This window comes from Hyperolius riggenbachi, chromosome 8, assembly GCF_040937935.1.
Source record: "Hyperolius riggenbachi isolate aHypRig1 chromosome 8, aHypRig1.pri, whole genome shotgun sequence".
Taxonomy (NCBI): domain Eukaryota; kingdom Metazoa; phylum Chordata; class Amphibia; order Anura; family Hyperoliidae; genus Hyperolius; species Hyperolius riggenbachi.
Window position 1 is genome coordinate 51,302,887 of NC_090653.1, and position 16,167 is coordinate 51,319,053.

The 16,167-nt window shown below is 41.8% G+C and overlaps 2 protein-coding genes across 4 annotated transcripts in view; one reads left to right on the forward strand and one right to left on the reverse strand.

Annotated features, from left to right (window-relative positions):
* Nucleotides 1-680, reverse strand: part of ABHD16A (abhydrolase domain containing 16A, phospholipase) — a 53,661-nt gene extending 52,981 nt beyond the window's left edge. Inside the window, exon 1 of one of the 2 annotated variants that reach the window (XM_068250406.1) lies at nt 291-680. In XM_068250406.1, coding sequence (XP_068106507.1) covers nt 291-437 — 147 coding nt within the window. In that variant the 5' untranslated portion in view covers nt 438-680. The remainder of the gene's footprint in view (nt 1-290) is intronic. The other variant, XM_068250405.1, reaches the window with a different exon arrangement.
* A 118-nt stretch (nt 681-798) lies between these two features.
* On the forward strand, nt 799-13,139 carry LOC137528148 (uncharacterized). 2 transcript variants are annotated; one of them, XM_068249418.1, is made up of 4 exons: nt 799-819; nt 8,294-8,520; nt 10,717-11,170; nt 11,881-13,139. In XM_068249418.1, exons 3-4 carry the CDS (start codon nt 10,733-10,735, stop codon nt 12,454-12,456), a joined length of 1,014 nt encoding a protein of 337 aa, XP_068105519.1. In that variant the 5' UTR covers nt 799-819; nt 8,294-8,520; nt 10,717-10,732; the 3' UTR covers nt 12,457-13,139. The 2 variants fall into 2 exon arrangements, with proteins under 2 accessions (XP_068105519.1, XP_068105520.1); XM_068249419.1 differs by lacking the exon at nt 799-819 and having other exon boundaries at nt 8,178-8,520.
* The last annotated feature ends 3,028 nt before the right edge of the window (nt 13,140-16,167 follow it).

Below are 16,167 nucleotides of genomic sequence, written 5' to 3' on the forward strand. Positions count from 1 at the left end.
ACAGTGCAGGTGGGGGCGTTAGTCCCATCTATGGACATGTACAGTGCAGGTGGGGGTCAGTCCCCTCTCTGGACATGTACAGTGCAGGTGGGGGTGTCAGTCCCCTCTATAGACATGTACAGTGCAGGTGGAGGTCAGTCCCCTCTCTGGACATGTACAGTGCAGGTGGGGGTTTCAGTCCCCTCTATGGACATGTACAGTGCAGGTGGGGGTGTCAGTCCCCTCTATGGACATGTAGGGGACTGGGAGGTGTCATGATGCAGGTGGCACAGCTGGCCTCTCTCTCTCACCCAGGACGCCTGGTTCTCGCCCTCCTCCCGGGCCCGTCCTCGGTTCAGCCGGTAGACCCTGTAGAGCCGCGGGCCCCGTATGCACAGGTAAAGCATCCCCGCTCCCCGGAGCCAGCGGCGCGCCATGTTGTCCCCACCGGCCGCCATACTTCCGCCCGGCACCGTTAGCAGATGAGTGGAAGGAAGCAGCAGCAGCCTGACGTTTCCGACACACAGCTCAGCCAATCACAGGAGCGCAGTACAGAAAGGGGAGGGCCGCTTGCTGACAGATGGGCGTGACGTGATCGTCTCCGTTAAGCCGCTGATTGGCCAGCTCTAGGAGGAGGCGGGGATCAGCGCTCTGGCGCGCTGTGGTAAAGAAGCTCAGCAATACAGCGGCATATCGGGAGCCCGCCTGTCAGGGAAGCGGCTTTGTGATTGGGCAGGTATTGTGGAAAGGGCGGAGCTTTCACATGACTTCTTTCCTAGATGTCATAGCAACGAGCATAACAAAGTGTCACGTGACAGGAAGTCAATTAGGAATAGGAAGGTGCCATCTTGTATATTGTCAATTAGAATTAAAGTCTTGCGTGTCTAGTGGTGTTCTGTCTGTGCATGCATAGTAAATACTTGTATGAGACAGAGCAGGGCTGCTGGGAGAAGGACTAGAAATCTTTTATGACTGGGAAGGTTCAGAGCCTTTGTCAGTTTCTTATTAATGATTTTTCTCTCTGGATCATGCTTGTCTTATTAATAGGCATTGTGCACACAAACCACATTTGCATTATTGCTGGTGAATGCCCTCGCTGACTGAGTTTACAAACCTTTCTTCCTGCTCCAATGTTAGATACTTCCTTCCTGAGAGAACAGGAAGTCTGAGGTTTCCAAACCTCTCCTTTTATCTAGCTATCACCCATCTGAAGTAAAGAAGTGATGAAAGCTGTGCTGGGGAAGCAATCCCCACCCTTTTGGCAGCTTCCTATTTTGTGTATAGATCCCTGGGTCCAAGTAGAGCCATTGTAGGAAACTGACCCTATAAGTGTGTGGAGCGAGGTGTGCGGATGGTTAGCACACCTCCTATGTGCCAGTGTCCCTCTCCGTAAAAGGCTCCATTCCGTTATGGTTGGTGCCCTTTGACTTGGACATACTACGATCAGTGATGGGCTCACGAGTGGCTAAGCACTCGAATTTGTGATTTAATTGCCTCAGGTGTGCGGTCAGAAAACAAAGGGTTATTTACCCATAAGTCCGTGATATATCGCGCCAAACAGCTTGCACGCGTCCTGCTAGACTCGTTGCAAGCCTCACTACGTGCACTTCCTCCTTCAAGCCAAAAGTGCGCGGTGGTGAGGCTTGCAACGCGTTCCAATAGGATGCGTGCAAGCATTTCGGAGCGCACGATATACAATGGACTTATGGGTAAATAACCCCTTGTTTCCCCGCTACACACCTGAGGCAATTAAGCCTCATTTAAATCACAAATTCGAGTGCTTAGCCACTTGTAAGTACTCCTGAGCCCATGCCTGACTACGATGCGCATGCACAATATGTCTGGTCGGCAGCCTTGTGACCATGCTCCCAGCGTGCACATAGGAGATGAGCAGTGATCACCGTCACAAGGTTGCCGACCTGACATACTGCGTAGCGTAAAATGTCCTTGTCAAAGGGCGCCAACCATGGTAACAGAATGGGGCCTATTACTCTACAACAGACCAGCCGCTGGCACAAAGGAGGTACGTAAGCATCTGCACATCCCCCCACACACACTTATAGCATCCGTTGTTCAGTGTCTGCTCTTTTTTTTTAATATCTTTATTAAGTTCCAACAAGATATTGATATAAACATTTACCAAAGGATAGTTAGCTTTCCAATACTGTTAACAGGTGTTAATGTGCTATATGATAATGTGCATAACAATATACAGAATAGACAGCCCCAGATAAAAATCACGTGCACAAGTAAATCTTGGCAAGTTCTGTAATATAGTCAACAATAATTGTGAGTACCTCGATCCTCTCAGAACCATTTTTGTGGAGAAAAGAGAGGGTCTGTAGTAGAATGAGAGGGGAGGGTCGAGGGAAAAGAAAGAAAAGTCAGAAAAAGCTCAGGTCAGGTGCCGGATGTAAGGGGCAGGCCCCATCGAAAGTCAGTGTTTCATGAATATATTGACAAACATGGACATCTACAGTATATGGTCCCAGGTTCGGATCAATGGCTCGTAATATTTACATATACTCTAATGGTTTTGTGTATTGTGTTCTTCTCTTCCTCAAACTAGCAAGCCCAGGTAATAACAAACTTCTCCATCCTGTCCTGGGTGGAGTGTATAATTTCCTTCATTCTCATAATGTAATTCAGGGAGTTAACGAGTTCAGAACGTGTAGGTGTTGAAGTTGTTTTCCAATGTTTGGCCGCATCTGGAATACGGAATTCAGTTCTGGGCACCGCATTACAGGAAGGATATTGCAGTTTTAGGGCAGGTGCAGAGACGAGCAACAAAAGTGATTAGAGGGATGGACGGTCTCATTTACTAGGAAAGGTTAGATAAACTGGGCTTATTTAGTCTGTAGAAAAGACTCCTTAGAGGGGATCTAATTCACATGTATAAATACATCAGAGAGCAATATAAAAGCTTGACGGATGAGCTTTTTGTCCCTAGGCTTTTGCAAAGGACTAGAGGACATGATCTGCGCATGGAGGAAAAAAAGTTTTAGCCATTTATTTAGGAAAGGGTTCTTTCCAGTATTGAATAAAATGTACAATGTACTGCCACAGGAAGTACAGTAGTAAGGGCAAATTCTATATCTGAATTTAAGGGGGGCTTAAGCTCAACACACACCATACAATCTTGGTTGTACAGATTTACCAAATATATACAGTATAAGGGCCAAGAGATTGAAAATACCTTGAATGATTGATTGGATACATGAAAGTGCAACACAATACACATAATCTGATATACACAACAAAACAAAATTGATTCCTGTCCAGAGTAATTAAATATATATATATATATATATATACACAACTTTTATTGTTTCAATTAAAATTCATATACATTTTCCACTATCTGAGGTAGGTTTAACAATTCCTCGATCAGATCATTGACTATCAGATACAAAGTCAATTCTGATCAACCTATTCCTCACTAAAGTTGCTTTTGTGCTATAAAGATTCCCCCCACCACAAATCCAACAAGTTTCGGCCCCCTAAATTGGAGCCGTCGTCAGGGAATAAACCATGGATGACTGACTGAGCTAGAGAGCACAGCTCTCATTTTTTATTTTCCATATGTTGTGATGTGAATAGTTATGCACTTAGCACCCTAGCACTTAGCACTTTATTCCCTGATGACGGCTCCAATTTAGGGGGCCGAAACATGTTGGATTTGTGGTGGGGGGAATCTTTATAGCGCAAAAGCAACTTTAGTGAGGAATAGTGTAACGATTGTGGAATTCTCTCCGTGATCAGCGCACAAGGCGTGCGCTGACACGGCGGAAATCCTCCACAAGCGTATAATTTGAGGGAACCCAGCAAAAGGTGCAACGCACCTGTAGAGGGAAATTCCTGTCGGCAGGTGGAGCTGTGGAGTGCAGAGGAACAGCTCCTCTGCCCTGCCACAGACGCCAGACAGGAATTGTACGAAGGGAAGAAACGCAGAGCAAGATAGCCCTGAAAGAAAGAGATCAAAGTGACAGAGGGTATGTGTATCCACCAATCTAGTCGCCACCCTGCGACGATGAACACACAACCATGAAGATCAGGTGAGAAGGCAATCACCAGAGATGGCGATTGCTAACAGCGACACAAGACCGAATAAGCACAGATGAGGAATGTATGTATGTCCACCAATCTAGCCGCCAACCTGCGACGGCGGACACACAACGGAGGAAACCAAGTGAGAACGCAATCGCAAGAGAAGCGATTGCGAAAGAGAATGAGCATAGGGACAGAATGTATGTATGTGCACCAATCTAGTCGCCAACCCGCGACGGTGCATGCACAACAGCAGAAACGAAGTATGAACGCAATCGCGAGAGAGGCGATTGCCAGAGGTGACACAAGGCTGCAGCAAGGCAGAGCACGAGAGTAGCAAAGGCACAGCAAATCATACAATGAGAAGATAAGGAAAATAATAAACGCTAACTAAACGCGAACACAGCACTCATTCGCAACAGCGAACGCATTTTCTGCGCGGTCTCCACGTGTTAAGCACAACAGAGACAAGCACGCCTAACTAACCATCGACAGACAAACATGAGAGGACGCGAGCGCTTGCTTAACGGTTACCTCACCGAGCCTCCAGCAAGCGTTCGTAGCAGACAAGACAGGTACACAAAAACAGGGATAAGTGTGAGATACGATCCACTGCTCTTTCCGCCAGAGTGAGTGCGACCCAAGTAAGGCAACAGAGCTAGCAGGATCCACTGCTCTTTCCGTCAGAGCAAGTTCGATCCAAGTATAGCAAGAGAGTTGCAGACCAGAAGGATCCACAGCCGCTACTGCTAGAGGCTAGTGTGATCCAAGCACGACAGACAGACAGAACAGGCAATACAAATAATACAATCCTGACTGCTCTAGCAAGGATGCCTAGTGCAGTCCCAAGAATTACTCTAAGCTAATCTTCAAACAATAAGCAAGGCTGACACTCCTGGAGTGTTTCACAGGACAAACCCTTATGACCAGCCACGTACTGTGGAATCACATGGTATATATAGAGCAAGCCTACAAAGGATGTGGCTAGGCAATTTGCATGACAAACGTATGCAAATTCCTCAGCAGCAGCAAGCTGCAAAACTGACAAAAGGTCTCTCTTCCAGAGACCTGCAGAATGCAGACCTGAACAGTGGTCAAAAAGCTGCCTGCCTGCGCAGGCAGCTGAGCGGATCATTACAAATAGTTTGATCAGAATTGACTTTGCATCTGATAGTCAATGATCTGATCGAGGAATTGTTAAACCTACCTCAGTTAGTGGAAAATATATATGAATTTTAATTGAAACAATAAAAGTTATATTATATATATATATATATATATATATATATATATATATATATAAATTACTCTGGACAGGAATCAATTTTGTTTTGTTACTACATGAAAGTGGTAAGATTGAACAACCAAGATTGTATCGTGTGTGTTGAGCCTAAAGGGGCATACAGACATGCGACTAAAGTCGTTAGTAACGAACGACTAACGATCGTTTATAACGACGATCGGGACAAAACTTGCGCAAACGATCGTTAACTCTAGCGACCAACGACCGAAGTCGCTATAAACGAAAAATCCGTCCTGGCGGATTTTTTATAACGACGATCGTTACAAAAAGTATGTGTGTACGGTGATCGTTAAGAAACGATCGTTCGTTAAGTAACGTACATGCGCAGATAGCATATTCAACTTGCTAGAATATTTGTTTTTGGGGCCTATATATGTAGATGTTTGAATGAGGAGCATGTATGTATTGTTTGAAATGCAAAATGTGTGTATGTGTTTTTCTGTGTGTTGTGTGTATATCTCTTTGTGTCTCTGTGTCTCTCTCCCTATATATAGATAGATAGATAGATAGATAGATAGATAGATAGATAGATAGATAGATAGATAGATAGATAGATAGATAGATATATTTATATATATATATATATGTGTAAATCTCTCTCTCTCTCTCTCTCTCTCTCTCTCTCTGTATATATATATATATATATATATATATATATATATATATATATCTATATATATATATCTATATATATATATCTATATATATATATATATATATATAGAGAGAGAGAGAGAGAGAGAGAGAGAGAAAATATATGTATATAGATGTATATATATATATATATATATATATATATATATATATATATATATAGATCTCTCTCTCTCTCTCTCTCTCTCTCTATATATATATATTTTGTTTTTTAAACACATAGATATGTGTTTGTGTGTCATATTGTCTATTACCCACTATGTGATCTATATATGTTTTCTTTTATATTTGTCCCAATATCTAATCATACATGTTCAATAAAAGGGGTATAATAAACAGGCGTTCGTGAATGATTGTACAAAAAATGTTTATTTACAATATCAAGTTTTGTGTTAAAACATTTAATCTTGTAAAATATTAGCAACCCTCTGCTTCATTTGTGTTATCTCCTCTTGGTAAAGCGACATAGAGGCCCACATGTTGCATTTCATGACCTCCGCCTTGGCATACAACTCGTCCAATGCCTCCGTTATGTCAAGTACTTGTTTTTTTTCTGTGTGAAAAAAAAAAAAAAAAATTATGTGATTGGACATATTGTAATAGGTGAATAATGTCTCTGTCTCTCATGATCTCATAATCACTCACTCTCTCTCTCTTTTTTTCTCTCTCTGTCTGTGTCTCTCTCTCTCTCTCTCTCTCTCTCTCTCTCTCTCTCTCTCTCTCTCTCTCTCTCTCTCTCTCTCTCTCTCTCTCTCTCTCTCTATATATATATATATATATATATATAGTGTGAGAGAGAGAGAGAGAGAGAGAGGGACAGGGGACATGGATGGATACAGAGAAACACATACCTACACATATGATCACTGGCGGCATGAGGTCGAAATTTAAATGTAGGAATGGTACGTTATATAGTGATCCATATACACTAATCGGGTATTTTACATACATGGCATACTTCCTCCCGTTTAGAAACTGTGACAACTAATGATATTCCATGTTTGGAGAACTGATTATGTACATCTCAAATTTGTTTTGGGTGTGTGTCAAGGGATATTACCAGCAAACTATTTTAGCAGAAGAGTATAGAAGTGCTGTATGGAGCATCATCAAAGGCAACACTCATGTTCTTGACAATGGACAATGTGGTGTCATATGCCACAGTTAACTGTGTTTACAATGTAGGCCCTATATTCAGAGTTTGGACATGGTAGAAATGAGGAATGTTTCAAGTACACAGACTTCTCACACTCGAAGTACACAAAACATTGTCCATAAATCAAAAATGTTGTTGATTATGTTACACACACCTAGAGGTACACATTATTCAAAACAAGTTTGCCCAGCTTGGGTAGAAGAATGTTCCAATAAAGGGTGAGTATTATAAACGTTACTGTTGTGATGTGGGATACTTACTGATCAAAATAGTTGCATTAGGGTCATCAGATGTGTCCTCATCCTCCTGGGTTTCCACATCTACTTCTTCAGGTTCGTGTGAAACCTCCTCCACATCACCAGATGTCTTTTGGCATGCTGAAAAAGAGTATCAGACATGTGTTGTTAGTGATATGTTCACATAGGCCTGGTGCACACCAGAGGTTTTGCTTGGAGCATATAGACTTGTTACATGTGCGGCAAATGTTATCCTATGTGTGTGTGCACACTGGAGCAATGATGTTGAATACAAAATCACATAACGTAACTTTTGCCATACATTTTTTAACCACGAAAAATAATTACAATTTAATGCTATGGGGTCAATTAACAAAAATCATTGATCCAGTGTACACAGACACAGGAGAACAATAGCAGCACATGTAAAAAGTCGCAATGTTTAAAAAGAAACCTCTGGTGTGCTCCAGCCCATTATCTGGGTAATCATACAAAGGCTTTTCACAACATGCAACTCACAAGTGTGAAACAATACACACCCAGTTCTATGATTGATTGTTGCCCTAATGTAAAATTGAGGTTAGGAGTGTTATGATAGTAAACATGCATAAAGCCTCCACCAAAGACACCTTGCCCATTAGGAATGAGACATCGAATCTTGATGTGAAACATATAATAGTATTAAACAAGAAGTGCATGATTGTCTAGCATGCACTACAGATATAATGCATATATATTGTGAGTACATGTACATGTGACACTTACCAATACTCTCTCCAATAACATGTCAGTCTGTGGTCACTGTTGTTGTGCTTTTGTGGTATGTGTTTAAAATGAAGAATGACAATATCAATGATACAATAGTATTATGTATGTAGGCACACACATTGTCTAATAACTTTGTCTTTTTTCATGCAGTGCACACCTACCTTCATCACATCTTGCTTGACTGGTCTCTGCAGTCTCCCCATCTCCTTCAGCCTGTTTTTGAGGCGCTCCATCCAAATCTACAAACAATGTGACAGCCATTAAGGACTGTAATGGATGTCAAGAACTTATCATAAGAACATCACATTACTGTATACATATGGCCTGGACTACAGATAGCTTAGAAGATACTCGGTGTGGCATGTCGATAGTGTTAGGTGAGAGTAGTGTAAGCTTCTTCTAACCTACAAGTGCAACACGGCCCATTGTCATTGTTAATAGACTGTTATACTATTGTCGTTGAGTGGGTGTTTTATTTGACAACTATTCCTGTGATGAATACCCACATAAGTTATTTGGGGTTCCCTCACACACCATTATCCCTGTGCAACCACTCCAACTCCCTGGTTAAAGCCACCCAAGGTGTCCTTTTGGGGGTGGCCCGGTGGGTCAATTGGGCCAGGCCCCACACCTGGAGAAGGGTCCATACCCTCTGCGGTGGGCGAGTGGACATAGTAGGCCAAAACCTAGAAATGTAGACAGTCCACACTGAGTCAAAGAAAGATGGTGTTGCATGTAATTAGCTATCCAGTAACGATTCAAACTGTGTCTTATGAGTGTCTCTCTGTAGCACATCTGCATAACCACAGTTTGTATGTGTTTTCTATCCTGATGTGTGAGCTTTTGTACACTTTCTTATGCGGTGGGTCCCCTGCCATGGGCATGTATAATTGTATCAAGTATTGTTATTTGAAACTAGCATCCACCACTACAGGAACACAGAGATATGTTTCCACATTCTAAGTCGGCAGCTATATGTGTTACCCCACTACAGGGATCTGGCTGTACCTGTCCCCAGTATAGGTAGGCAGATGAAGATAGTGGACGATTGTCCAATGGGAGTAATATGACGCACATAAATCTTAGGACCCTGTCAACCTGCTACTGTCATGCTAGGCTCAGTGCTGTAAGGTGTAGTGTTGAGGGTTGAGTGGGCCTCAGGCCGTAAGGCTGCTGATGCTTGATGAAAGGGGTGTCCACACCATTGGGAGTCCCCATACTGGCTCATGTTTTGTTGGTGGTAGAACGGTTTTGCTTTGATGTAATTTTAATAAACTCACACTGAAATAAAAAAAAATACTGAACCATACTTTCCTTCATCATTACTGGCCACTACGGTGCATTCAATAAGATAGGCCATGGTGATGGAGAAATGAAATACAATGGTTACAATCTACAGATACATGTGTATACTTACCAACAGGAAATAATGTGATGCTTTCCTCCTCACCAACATGCATGTCTTCCTCCTCATCACCATCATCATCAGCATCATCTGTCGAAGTAATGACATATATATGATTAAGTATGTACCCTCAAATATATGGATAACTATGGAGTTCATTGTACACAATGCCAGATGTACCTTCTTCCATTTCCCTCTGGACCGCCGAAGTGTGCCCAGCCTCCTCTGGCTCATCTCTGCTGGCATGGCCTGCTTCTTGTGGCTCCTGTCTCTGCAGTCTCCTCTTCTCTTCTGTGTGTCAAGTGAAATGTTGAGGCACATATGTAACACACATTCTACATACATTATCTTCAAGTGTGTAAGCGTTCCACACACAAAACTAAATACTGATTCACAATACTGGTCAGATGCAAGTAAGATGGAGTGATATGTGCAGCAAGAGTTGTTGTTAAAGGCAATACTATGAAACTGCTATGCCTGCAAACACACTATTACATACATAACTACTTACTGTCTCTTTTCACTTTTCTGCGCAGAGATGCTAGGACCTCCCTCTCACGCAGCTTTAAGTCCGACCACCTTCGCATTAAGTGGTTTTTGGTCCTAGTGACCCCAGAAATTTTTTCCAGGGAAGAAATGGCATGGTCTAAAATATAATTTTTGCGCTCAATGGGTCTTTCATACACCTCCCTCCTTCCATCATAGTCCCTCTTATCAAATATTCTGACCATCTCTGCCATTTCTTCCCTGGACATTCTTGTGGCTCGCTGCACAGGTGTCCTGCGTGGCATGGTTGCTGTCACAGCTCACAGGACTACAGAATGTAGAAGAGGAAGTGACAGTTTGGATAAACAGGAAGTTAGCAAGCGCTTCTTGCGTCATCCGAACGTACGTTCTGACGTACTTACGTTATCCGAACGTTCCGAGAAATCACTCAAATAGGGTAACGTAACCTTATAGGCGGCGTATAGTAATGCTTCCTGAACTTTCGGCGTCTGCGTCTTTCAAGGTAAGTTCGTTTAAACCTCGACCGTGTTTATCAGTAACGTACGTTCGTTAAGTTTCTTTCTTTCTTGCTTGCTTTCTTTCTTGCTTTCTTTCTTGCTTTCTTTCTTTCTTTCTTTCTTTATATGAAGTTTATGTCACCTCCATATGTTTGTCTTTCCAGGACAGTCCAGGAAACTATGGCAGTGGATATCTTTTCAGATTCTCAATTTACACGTGAATTTATAGACCTCTATAGAGCACACCCTGCCCTTTGGAAGACAAAAACTAAATGTTACTCGGATAGGCGTCTAAAGGCAAAAGCACATGATGAACTCGTGCAGTTATGTAAAACGGTCCTCCCAGAGGCTGATGTCCAGTTTGTAAAAAATAAGATTCAAAACTTAAGAACCGTGTTTAAAAAAGAATTAAACAAAATTGAACGATCAAAAAGATCAGGGGCTGCAGCTGAAGAGGTTTATAAGCCACGACTATGGTATTACGACTTACTTGCCTTCACCATTCCACATTTAAAAGGTCGTGAGGCTATATGCAGTTTATCAAGTGAACCCACTGACTTGAGTATCAACAGCGAGATGGCTACTGGTGACAAGGATCCTAACCTAGAAGAAGAAGAGGTATGTTTTTTTGGATAATGTCACACTGACAATGTGTTTTAAATGGTTATAGATTGTTCCAATTAAACTGTCGCTTTGTGAAAAAAGCAGAATCCACATTTCACACCCATGTATACTGAGGGAGTATAAAAGGTGAGCCTCACCTTTGTTATAGGTATGTTTCCACATTTCATGCACAGAACAGTGGAATGTGGTGGCTGCTGTTCCGAAATCTTTCCAGAAACCAAGCTTACTATTCAGCTACAGATACATGTCACATTTGTAGCTTGCTACTTAATTATAAAAAGGACAATGGGGGCCAGGTTAGTTTTCGGCCTGCAGTAGTGTGTGATTCACACATTAAACAAGTGTGTGCAACAAACCACTACTAACACACTGAGATGTCATGTTCTCCATGCTTTCTGAGGTGTGGTGTGTTTATTTGGAGACATAGAAATGACCCACACGATTATGTTAATCAAGTAATTAATAGTTGACACATTGTGATGTAGTGCATATTTTGTTTGATTACTAAACATCTAACCTCATGCTTCAATTGCAGTAGGCCAATGTTACCTACCCTTGCCCATTTGTACATTACTGACAATCGACTCCCAACATGAATAAGCTCTGAGTACATTGGACATACCTTACACTAAATGTACCTAATGTTTACATATGTGTTTAAACTTTGTACAAATTGCTGTATTTTCTGTCCATTCATTGTACAGACATCTGTCGCTGGTCCCTCCCAGGAGAGCACTAAACGCAGATTTGCCCTGAAAAAAACTCGCAAAAGAAGAAATGTTCTTGAAGACAAATGTGAGGAAGCTATTCAGCAGGCTGTTATGCTAATCAACAAAAAAGATGACTCCTGTGATGCGTTTGGGAATTTAGTGGCAACTAAATTAAGAGAATTTCCGGAAGATTTGAGGGCACACACACAAAGTGCAATCATGGCTCTTTTGACTCGCACAAATATTCCAGCACCACAAATCCCTAATGCTACATTAGCATCTGAAAAAGACCAACCTCAGCCTACATTCACACATCCACAACACATGCATCAACCTACATTAGCACCGACACAACACATGCATTATCCTACTACCTTACCACCAACACAACACATGCATCATAACGTCATGAGTCAGTATAGTCACAACTATCACACACAACAGTATGAGCCCCATTTCTACCCTCCTGATAAAATACTTGACCATCCACAAACACATGTGCAACATCCACTATATCAAAAACAATTGGAAACTGTGTGGCCAACTCAACCCAATTATGCGGATCTGTGATAGCTCCATCCGTGCCTATATGGATACTCTTCCTTTAAGGATCAATGAAGAGAGACTAAAATGGAGCCATAATGTTTGTACATTTAATCAACAATAGTAGTTGCCTGGCACCCATGCTGGTATATTTAGCGACACTATATGTGAGTTAAACCAGTAACAAGCATGTATCTGCTATGTATTTACACTGATACACAAACTGACATATGACATAACGAGATAGACGTGTATGTAGAGTGCCTAGCACAACAACAATTATGCTGTGTTCATTATTAGCTTTATCGGTCAGAATGCCATAAATATCCGGTATGTAAGTGGCTGAGACAGTCCAGACTGAGACAGGAATTGAGTACTGTGTGACCCACACTGCAAAGAACTTGCTGTTTATATCAGTATCTTGCTGTCAAAAGGCACTTTGCTGTTGGACAGTGTGGTCTAGTTGCATTCTGTTATCAGTGCCGCTCACGCTGTATTCACTTCCTGTCTGTGTCAGCCACTTACATACCTGAGATTGAAGTATTGACACCTGAACATGTACAAAATGACCACAGCATAGTTCTACCTGTGATAGACACTGTACATACCTATTTGTATCTCTGGTCACATGTCATTTTGCCTATCCTTTACAGGACCCAAGCTGTCAGACTACATGTCCCTTTCTCTGTAGGTCTCCTTTATACTGTATGTTGTATGGCTTAAACATACTGTTCAGGTAGCTGCAGGAGAGTTACAATCTGGCTCCTCTTTATAGGATGCAGCCAAACCCGGGTACATTATGTAACCACACCTGTTTGTCAGCCTTGCTGATCAGGTCTACCCAAGTAGTGATGACATCAGGTCAGCAGGATCGGCCTGTAACACATTTAGGCAATACATACCTACCTCACCTTTACTTTCATGTCTGATTTACATTGAACCTCGACATTCAGTATGAACAGATAAGCATGTTCTATAGCCACCTTCCAAAGTGTGTTGTTTTTTTATTTTTGGAGGGTACTTATGTTCCTTTTTGTTACGTTATGTATATATTTGGTAGCCCTGTGTAATTGTGAGGAAGGCAACTTTGGTTACAATGCCAATCTTAAACTACTTCTACATAGACTGTTGTATTTTATTCAACAAAGGTGTTAATAAAAATGTATTTCTTCACCTGAAACGCTGGTGTTATTGTGTTAATGGTGTAGTTAGTATCATTGTTTAGTTGATGTACACTTAATTTTCCTTGTTGTTGCATTGTGGCAATATCCTATCATTAACAGCTACAGTAATTGTGTAGTACAGGTTAGCTTTAATTAGTACTGTGTATGGAGACGACATCCCAATTAGCACAGAATAATTAGTACATAATTAACACTCTTTTTCATTTTGTGTAAACATTCTGAATGGTATACATATAGTTAATGAACCAACGAGCATTCATTAGACTAATTATGTATTCGGATCTAATCCCAAAAATTTAATATAATTGAGTGTTAATTATGCACATTTATATTGTGTGGTCCAATCTGTCTAAATAACATGCATATCCATTGTAGACTATATAAGTTCACTGCCTCACATGTTTATTGGGTTGTGTTAATAAGGAACTACAACAACACCCACATGAATCTCTAATTCAAAACACATATTATGATGTTCCATGTCTAAACCAGTATGTGTAGGAAGCAATGTTAAGTGTGACCTAACACATATCTGGTACATGTGGGCCTTGACTTGTAGTTGATTAACAACAAACACATTTGAAGATGAACATAAATTTAATCACAGGTACGTGAAAACACAAGTTGCAACACAATTGTTAATAAACAGAACAACTCAAACTATACTGGCATCTTGCCAGGCCACAGCTCCAGCTCGTGAAAGAAAATAGTCAGCATAGGCCTCCCTATTATTTTTATCCTCTGTAGTGGCATTTCGAGGCGGACAGGGCTGCAGGTCAGTCAGGACATGTGGCTGTGCTCTCCATTCACCTTCTACCACATTCCCAGTAGAAGTGTCCACCCTGTCCACAGCGTGCACAGGAAAGTATGTGGGAGCGTGCTGTTGCCGAAGAAAGTTGTGCAGGACACAGCACGCATAGACAACTGTATCCACCTTGTCGATCCGCAGATTGATAGCAGTATGCATCACACGGAATCTACTGGCTAAGATGCCAAAGGCATTTTCCACTATCATGCGGGCCCTGGACAGACGATAGTTGAATATTTTTTGCCGGTATTGAATATTTCTATTTGGGAATGGCTTCAAAATATGTGGGTGTAACGGAAAAGCCTCATCTGCAACATAAACAAAATTGAGGTGGTTGACAGTCAGTGAATTGTCCGGTACATTGAGCTGGTTGTTAGTAAGGCGTTCAAAAAAAGTTGTTTGTTCGATGACACCACCATCAGACTGCCGCCCATTGCGGCCAATATCCACAAATAAAAACTGATAGTTGGCATTAACTAAGGCCATCAAAATTATACTAAAAAAACCCTTATAATTATAATAATAAGAACCGGTATTGCCAGGGGGAGTAATTCTTATATGCTTTCCGTCCAGAGCCCCGCCACAGTTTGGAAAGTCCCATAAACGGTGGAATTCTGCAGCAATATCCAACCACTCCTGTGGTGTTTGGGGAAACTGAAAAATGGAACATAACATAAAATTAGACATTTGAGAGTCATGTAGCCAAACATTATTATTATTATTATAGTACAATCTACACAAACAGAGCACATGAGTGCATTGTAAAAACAGATATATTTAACATAGCTGCCATTGCTAGTTGTCTGTTTGGCTGCAGTAGAGCCTAAAACACACTCCTTACATAAACATCACACTAGCCAAGTGGAACTTGCATCACTAGCCACAGCCGGGACAAGGTCCTACAGCACCCAAGGCTGAGCCAGCAAAGTGCGCCCCTCCCACCTCAGCTGTCACACACTGATTGCTAATAGACTAAGAGGCCCACAGGGCCCATAGCCTCCACAACACCTTAATATGTATTTATCTGTCTTGTACTCACTTCCATGTAACCCCTCTTCTTATTTCTCGTTGCTTCCATAACCATTCTGAATGACAGCTGAATGAAATCTGTGGCCCCTCCTACACTGCACCCTGAGGCTGGAGCCTCTACAGCCTATGCCGGGGGCCGGCCCTGTCAACAGATTATTCAGAAAACTGGGATAGATTTTCTATGACACAACCATAGCATTATCAGTGTAACGTCCCTTCAATAACATGTTATGCAACATCAAATGTACATACCTTCATAAATTCACCCTTCAAGGCGTCAATTATTGCTTGGCACGTTTCTGGAATTATGATACCCAAAGCTTGCGGAGAAATTCCGGTTGAAAACTTTAAATCCTGGAGGCTGCGTCCAGTGGCCAGGAAGCGCAGGGTAGCTGTTAAGCGCTGTTCTGGGGTGATAGACTTCCTCATCCAGGTATCCTCCTTAGAAATTAATGGCGTAACCACATGTAAAAGATAGTGGAAGGCTTCTTGCGGCATGCGCAGATAATTCCTATAATCATCTGGAGCAGAGATGCTGAGGTCATGTAACAGGCTGTCATGTGAGATCAAATCTCTATCTTGGAGCCAGCTCTTTGCCCATGCACGGCCTTTCCTCTTTTGCTTAAGCACTTTCAAATTTTTATGCACTTTTAACAAAACTAATAAGGCAACACTAGCCCGCTGTTTTTGGGACATATGCGATGCCATTGCTGCACT

Bases quoted from the DNA above. Each gene is read 5' to 3' on its own strand.
- LOC137528148 (XM_068249418.1), top strand. From the start codon at position 10,733: ATGGCAGTGGATATCTTTTCAGATTCTCAATTTACACGTGAATTTATA. The intron at 11,171-11,880 runs GTATGTTTTTTT...TTCATTGTACAG, and splicing joins CTAACCTAGAAGAAGAAGAG to ACATCTGTCGCTGGTCCCTC.